The sequence below is a fragment of the Ahaetulla prasina genome, chromosome 5 (assembly GCF_028640845.1).
Source record: "Ahaetulla prasina isolate Xishuangbanna chromosome 5, ASM2864084v1, whole genome shotgun sequence".
Taxonomy (NCBI): domain Eukaryota; kingdom Metazoa; phylum Chordata; class Lepidosauria; order Squamata; family Colubridae; genus Ahaetulla; species Ahaetulla prasina.
The window spans coordinates 23,075,280-23,083,441 of NC_080543.1; the positions used below are offsets into that span (position 1 = coordinate 23,075,280).

General features: G+C 36.0%; 1 protein-coding gene across 4 annotated transcripts in view; it reads right to left on the minus strand.

The window, feature by feature from the left end:
- Positions 1 to 6,395, minus strand: part of ALKBH8 (alkB homolog 8, tRNA methyltransferase) — a 57,955-nt gene extending 51,560 nt beyond the window's left edge. For 3 of the 4 annotated variants that reach the window (XM_058185806.1, XM_058185807.1, XM_058185804.1), the window contains exons 1-4: positions 6,349 to 6,395; positions 2,506 to 2,693; positions 1,314 to 1,554; positions 475 to 606 (exon numbers count right to left, since the gene is read on the minus strand). In XM_058185806.1, coding sequence (XP_058041789.1) covers positions 475 to 606; positions 1,314 to 1,554; positions 2,506 to 2,640 — 508 coding nt within the window. In that variant the 5' untranslated portion in view covers positions 2,641 to 2,693; positions 6,349 to 6,395. The remainder of the gene's footprint in view (positions 1 to 474; positions 607 to 1,313; positions 1,555 to 2,505; positions 2,694 to 6,348) is intronic. The other variant, XM_058185805.1, reaches the window with a different exon arrangement.
- Between the last annotated feature and the right edge of the window lie 1,767 nt (positions 6,396 to 8,162).

Genomic DNA, 8,162 nt, shown 5'->3' on the forward strand with positions numbered 1-8,162 from the left:
TAGTTCAGCTGGAGGACCACAGATTCCTCTATTCTGATTTCTCCAGCAAAAACCATTTTCTTGTCCCCCAGGAACTGGCCACCTAACCTGCCTCCAAGTCAGAACCCTCCAATTGGCTGGGACCAACTATTCCAAATTACTGGCTGCACTTGAAAGGTCATATTAAAGCAACTTAAATAGATTGGAAAACACTGACTCCACCTCAATTTCTGGATGGTTTAATGCCCAAGTCTGTTGGGGGTTTTTAATGTAGGGACTTTAGAACAAATCGTGTGGATTGATTATGGAGGTATTCTACTGTGCCTAAGAATACTTTATCATCTGCTGCAAATGTGGTTGAGGTCACACATCATGATAATCCATGATGTATTTATTATTAATTTAAAATATATATATATAGCACCTATCTTTCAAGAACTTAAGGCACAAGCAAAAGACTCACCATCTGACTTATGTAGTGTTAGAATAACATACCATGGGGAATGACCTCATCCTCTGTCCAATTAATGTTTTCCAGCAGCATCTTTTCTTCTTCAGGTGAAACTAATTCTTCAATTACTCTCAAGCCAGGGGGTAAGACTGGAGGGCTCATTTCTTCCCAAGGAACTAGTAGCATAGGAAATATAAAAAGCATTCATGAAACTTTGGTTTTTTTTTAATTCTATGTCAATTAAATAGTAATATCCAAAAAAAATCTGACAGATACTAAAGAACTCCAGGAAACAAGAGTGACTTCCATCACTGTACTACACAAAATATTTTCTGTTTAGGACACAAAGATGTCATCACTTTTCTGATCATTCTTTCAAATCAAAGTTCATTACTTGGGGCATTTGTTTCAGACGTGAAGTTAACTGCAATCAATTGTCTCTGTTATACATAACATCTGTGGATAGTCTGTGGCTAACAGACAACAAATACTATGAAGTAATGCAGGTAGAAAGAAAAAAAATCCATTTAGAGCAAAATTATAACATTAACTAAGCCCAAGGTGAGTCAAACTTGGAAGACTGCAAGACCTATCATTCCTTGCCAATGCCCATGCTATAGGCATTGCAATCCAACACATCTGCAGGAGAAAAGTTAAGAAAGCTGGCTAAAATTAACTTTCCTTACTTCACGGTTGATTGTGAAGAAAATCTATGATCTGCTTAGCAGAAAATCTCACGATTAAATGGCCCTTAGAAGTGTTCATGTTGGTTCCATCAGGCCAATTGATCAATGCCTCTCTGAGCTTCATGAGGTATGAACTTAGTTCTCTAACGGTATGTTGGGGAAAAACAGAGTAGAAAAGCAAGCCTCTTCAGTAATACCTTTTTCTACATAGTTGAAGTACAGAACAACCTTTTGGCTGGAGTTGTCTAATATTAGTTCCTTTCCATTGAGGGAGTCATAGGCTTGCTTGGAGTCAGCTGTCCTTCCATACTGCACAAATGAATAGGGTTTATTGGGAGGCATTAAGATATTTTCTACTTGTCCACATTCTTCTACCACAGAGTGCAACTGGCATCTGCCAACACCGTTACCCAGACCTCCATTGGCAATAACCAGGCTCTAATGAAGGAGAGAATAAAAGAGACGTAGATATCTATAATTAACACTGACTTGTTCATCTGGAAATACCATTCTGTATACACAGTAATTAAAAATGAAAAAGAGACCATTGTCCCAGAACTTCTGTTTTGCTCAATTCTAAATATCTATATAAAATCTTCAGATTTGAAGTAATCTTGCGCTACAATTAATATTCATGTACCCAATGAAGTGTGTGCACGTCTATATAGCATTATTTAAGTTACTGGCCTTCTTCATGGATAACATTATCACAATATGGTTTCTTAGTTTCTGGCTTCTAGATTTGTATCCCACTTTTCTTAAAGAGTCTAAGGAAGCATGTACAGTTTTCCTTCCTACAATTTTTCCCCACAACCACCCTAGACTATAGATTTGCCTGAGACAGAATCATTTCAAATCAGCCAAAGTCAGCCAATGGCCTCTGGTCCAAAACCACAACATTGTACTGGTTCTCAGATAGTGACTTATTCACACAAATTCATATTTTCCAGCCTAGTGTTCTGTGCAAACAACACCATCATTCAATTAAAAAGCATGGCTTAAGATATGCATCAATTTGAACTATCAACTGATCACATATCAAAGTGTAAGCCATAGTTTGTTGGATAAATTACAATAGGCTAGATGGGTGGACTTGTTTACAGTAGTGATGGGCACTGAAAGACCTTAAGAATCAGACTGGAGAAATAATTACCATGTTTGATAAGAGTTGATACCAAGATAATGGCACATAGTCAATTAAAACCATGCTACAGTCTTGGTTCATGCAACTTACTAAGAAGTACAGTAATGTGATTGTTGAATTTTGGTTTAGGGTGCTATACAAATCTAGACAGCTATGCTTTAATCCTATTTTGTGTAAAATCATAAGCTATGCTTAACACAGTATGTGAATGCACACTCTCATAAAAAGTAAGAGTTTCTAATCACCTTAGTAGGGTATGATACACACTCAATACCCTCATGCTTTAGTAAGGTGTATCTGGCCTTCATCTGTTTTTGCCGCAACTTCTTTTCTGCTTTGCTTATTTTCTTGTTCTGCAGAGTGATGTCGTCTGGTTCCATACTAAAAGGAACAAGTAGGAATTTATCAGAAGAAAGTGTCAAAAATGGGATCCCTGTAAAAAAAATAAAAATGAAACAGCATAGAAAAAAAAACAGAATTCCAATTTCTATTTTTAGTGAAAATTCAGTGGGTGTGCCATACCATGAACCCAGGCTATTTCCATATACAGCAATATCAGTTTTGATTTACAAACAGCTATTTTGGGATATTTTGGGATATTAAGGGGGACGCGGTGGCTCAGTGGCTAAGACGCTGAGCTTGTCAGTCGAAAGGTTGACAGTTCAACGGTTCGAATCCCTAGTGCCGCGTAATGGGGTGAGCTCCCGTTACTTGTCCCAGCTTCTGCCAACCTAGCAGTTCTAAAGCAGGTAAACAATGCAAGTAGGAAAATAGGAACCACCTTTGGTGGGAAGGTAACAGTGCTCCATACGCCTTTGGCGTTTAGTCATGTCAGCCACATGACCACGGAGACGTCTTTGGACAGGGCTGGCTCTTCGAGTTTGAAACGGAGGAGAACTGCCCCCTAGAGTCGGAAACAACTAGCACGTATGTGCGAGGGGAACCTTTACCTTTACCTTAACTATTTTGGGATCAGAATAGCTCAAGGGCTACCTTTTTCCACCTGAAGCAGAATTTGTAATCATCAGAATATGCATATGAGGGCCCCACTCAAGATACAGATTATAGCCAAGACACCTAAACAATAAGAGGTCCTTGATGCTCTCTAAAATCCAAATGAAAATCTCATTTCAATCCTAAACTACAATTATTCACCTTTATTGGTAACACCTAAACAATTCTGTAAGATCAAACGGACCAGGAATCTATCTGGAAAAATGAAGCAGGTTTGATCATGGCTAATTCCAAAGAGCCAAGTAGAGTTTTATCTGCTTAGCATTAGAATGGAAGACCCCTTGGAAATCCTACAGTTATCTCCTAGGTTGGAAAATCGAAAAATCATCTCAGAACATAATGGCAAATGATTACTGTATTGTTTTCCAGAAAACAAAGTGATTTGTTCCTGAAGTGACTAGAAATCAAAGCTAATTCCAACTATTTTACCTTCTTACAAGATTCACCACTGCTTAAGTTTCATATTTACAAAAATAATAGCATACTTTATAGGATTGTTATAAGGATTAATGTGCATTGTAAATTGATGTGTATTATAAATTAATATTATTAAGGAATTTTACACCTTAGGATTTATTGCAACTGAATATATTCTGCAAAAAACTAGGCTCTTTTGGAGCCTTCCAAGGCTGAAGCAGCAGTGTATATAAACATACTAAAATATATGCCTACAAATCTATTAAAAGAAGCTAAAATATTAGCTTTGAACAACTTTTTTTGCAGACGATGAAAATGCCAGTTCCTTGCTTTCTCCCTGATCACAATTTATAAAAGCTCAATAAATAATTCAAAGAATCTCATCTATTTAATTTATGCAATGTGTTCAGGATACAAAATCAATTTTTGTTATAGAAATATTTAGGTTAGCTCCTTATATGCCATTTCCTATGTTTCTATGTTTCCTAATATGATTTGATTGCTTATTTGTATCCTATGACTATCATTAAGTGTTATGATTCTTATGATTCTTGACGAACGTATCTTTTCTTTTATGTACACTGAGAGCATATGCACCAAGACAAATTCCTTGTGTGTCCAATCACACTTGGCCAATAAAAAAATTCTATTCTATTCTAGTCTAGTCTAGTCTAGTCTTTTCTATTTCTATTATAAAACTGATGTTTTATAATAAAATAGGTTGTTTAACCTGTGAGAATGACTCACTGAACATATAATTTGAAACTAAACAAATGCGTATATGGTTAGGCTTCCTACTAGGAAAATAACTTTTTTTTCTTCAAAGCACTTTAAAAGACTGTTTTTGTGTACCAGCAGATGGTGCAATGCCACTATTTTATCATTTTTCACCTAACCATTTTCAATTTCATTTCTGCACGTTTAGTTTCGAGACTACAGATATTTAAGCATAAATACAAGTGCCTGTGTATCTTTGCTGTAAGCAACAGTTCAATCTTTACTTTTTATTTAATTCACTATTTTCTGCCTTCGCTATTATTTAATAAGTAAGGCAAGTGTAGTTGACCAAATGGGTATTTTTCAGTGGAAAATGTAACTAGCATTTAGATCCTTATATAGAAACATAACACAAACATATAACATAACACTAACAACTCAATGCCTAGTATGTTTGTTTTCCTGTAGCAGATCTGGAAAAGACTACTACACAGAACTATGAAGAGGCAATTGAAATTGGAGAGAACAAACAATTCAGTATAAACACAGCCCTTCATTAACTTTTATCAGATTTTAAAAACTTATTTTCAAATGAGCAAATACTAGTTATAAAATTTTGACTGATCCCTTTTCCAATAGGAATGAAAAATACAGCTTGCATTCTTTTACATCTGGATTAAGAGTGCTATTTGTGCATCAACACACACATTGAACAAAGATTTTAAATTTATAGTCCATGCTGCTCATGTACAGGTACCTAAATAACACATTTTAATGCCAGTATTGAAGTTCAGGATTTATTTTTTTTTGCCCGGAGAGAAGACCAACTCTTAGCTTTATATATCATATCAGTAACATCTTTACAGTCAGGGAAAGAAATGGAGACTTCTGATACTGTATATTAACTAGATCTTTAGGGAGACATGATTAGCATCAGGCTAGAGCTGGGGTCTCCAACCCTGGTAACTTTAAGACTTGTGGACTTCAACTCCCAGAATTCCTCAGCCAGCAAAGCTCAGCAAAGCTGTATGTCCGTGCTGGCTGGGGAATTCTGGGAGCTGAAGTCCACAAGTCTTAAAATTGCCAAGGTTGGAGACCCCTGGGCTAGAGGAAGTCGAGCAGCATATAATTTTAACATATTATTAAAAACACCCTGCTGAAATAATACCTGGCAAAATAAAAAGAGCCTTTCGGGAGCTTTTCAGTCTTTTAAAAGCACCTGCGTGCCTACCGTTCCTGTTTAATGTTCCCCTTGATTGTATCCAATTTGTATGGTTATTTCATGTTTATACTTATATATACTGTTGTGTTTGACTAAATAAATAAATAAATAAATAAATTTTAAAAATGATAAATCTAGCCAATGACAGAAAACACATACAAACCCAAGCAGCTCCAGACATCCATGGGATGTATTTGCATGTTTCCTCAACACATGATTAGAAGTTGTGTTGCGAGCATTCTATGCTTGCTAATAAGGATTCTCAATTTTTGTGCCTTTCCATGGTAACATAAAACCATATCCTAAGGGCATTTGACAGAGAAAGCAGGATAGAGAACAAGAAAAACTTTTCCCTCTAACTACTGTCAATAAAGATGCTTAGAGCAACTACTGTAATAAGTACACAGTACCGATAGAATCACTATTTGTTCTTCGTCTTTCAGATCCATTTGATTACAATTTTCAACCACACCAGATCAGATGAGCTAAGAAATTTGGACAGATATCTGGAGGAACGGCTTTAGCCATCAAAATATTTCTTATTTTCCAGGAAAGGAAATGCAACGTGTATTGTGCAAAAGCTCCGATGCAAATACAGGCAGAGACAGAAATCTCCCTAAACTAAACTAAATTCTAAGCCCTTCCCCTGCAAAAAGTAACTTTTCTCAGTTATTTTTAAATATTCAAGAGGGAGCACGGCAGATAAGTATCCCCTTACCTAGCAGAAGGCAACCATGTTGGAGGGCAGAACTGCAATTCCCATGAACCTCGTTGCCTACATTTCCCATCATGCTTATGAACGCTCAGCTATTTAACCCCTTAGTAGAAGTTTCCTAAAGCTTACTGTACAATAACTCATTGCATACCCGGATTTTAAAACGTACTAATACTGGTTTCTTTTCAATGGACTTACAGGCAAACTTTTTAATAGAGAAAAATAAGATATCTTTTCTTTTATGTACACTGAGAGCAATTGCACCAAGACAAATTCCTTGTGTGTCCAATCACACTTGGCCAATAAAAAATTCTATTCTATTCTAGTCTATATCTTGGTCCCTTTAAGACTTGTGGACTTCAACTCCAGGAGTCCCTTAGCCAGCTTTGCTGGCTGAGGGACTCTGGGAGTTGAAGTCCACAAGTCTTAAAGGGACCAAGGTTGGAGACCCCTGTTCTATATCATCCTTCCTTAAACGTCTCCTGTCTATCAATTTCTAAGTTGCTATCAAAATATTGATTTCAATTGATTATGTGTCATGAAGTCGTTTTCAACTCAGCAACTATATAGATAAGTTTTCTCCATGATGATTTATCCCTAACCTGGCCTTTCAGATCTTCCAATAGTGTACATCCCTACCTATAACTGAATCCATTCACCTTGCCGCTAGTCATCTCTTTTCTTTCTCCTTTCCCATCATTAATTAAAGCTTTTTCCAAAAAGCTAGGTCTTTGCATAATGTGTCTAAAATAAGATAATTTGAGCCTACTTGTTTGCGCATCAAGTAAGAACTCTGGATTTATTTATTTGATGATCCATAATTGCTTTTGTTTTCTTATCTGTCCACAGAATGATTGGATGGATAGAAATATGCTTTTGCTTAAATTTAGAAATTAACATACAATTTGTTATTTCCTCCAGGAGCTCAAGGCAGATTATACAAGGATCTCCTTCTTTTTTACTCTGCGAAAAGTCTTTAAGGCAGAAGTCTCCAACTTTGGCAACTTTAAGTCATGTGGACTTCAACTCCCAGAATTTCTCAGCCAGAACACTGCTATCAGTAGTATCTCATTTCCAATGTCTATTGATTATTGAGAAGAATATGATAAATAAAATGAATCTCGATTCTTAATTTAAAAAAAGCAAATCCTGTTTGGAATAGAATAGAATTTATTGGCCAAGTGTGATTGGACACACAAGGAATTTGTTTTGCTACATATGCTCTCAGTGTACATAAAAGAAAAAGAAAAAAATACCTTCATCAAAGGTACATTTACAACACAAATGATGGTCATAGGTTGCAATTTAACCCTTAATGATAGCAACAAAAAGTTACAGTCATACAGTCATAAGTGGAAAGAGATTGGTGAAAACGATGAGAAGATTAATAGTAGTGTAGATTTAGTAAATAGTTTGACAGTGTTGAGGGAATTATTTGTTTAGCAGAGTGATGGCCAAAACTGTAACAGAACTAATGGGGTACTTCTGCAATTGGAATATGGCAACTCAAAGATAACAGTTGTTCAAAAGGATCAGAAATAATAGAAAGGAAGAAGAAATTACACGGTGTGTTAAAAATGCTCATTCTTGCTCAGAAATTTAAATAAATAAACTTGGCAATGCAGTAGATGGCTAGAGGTGAAAGAAGAACCAAGACCCACAGTATAAACAGATAACACAGAGCTATAGATCTGTGTCAGGTAAACGAAGAGTGAGCTGATAAATCAAAAGACTAGGATGAAAAATAACAATGAACTTGCCATATGTAAATGTGAACTTCTTAATTTGGGGGGAGGGGTGTCAAAATATATAGGTAC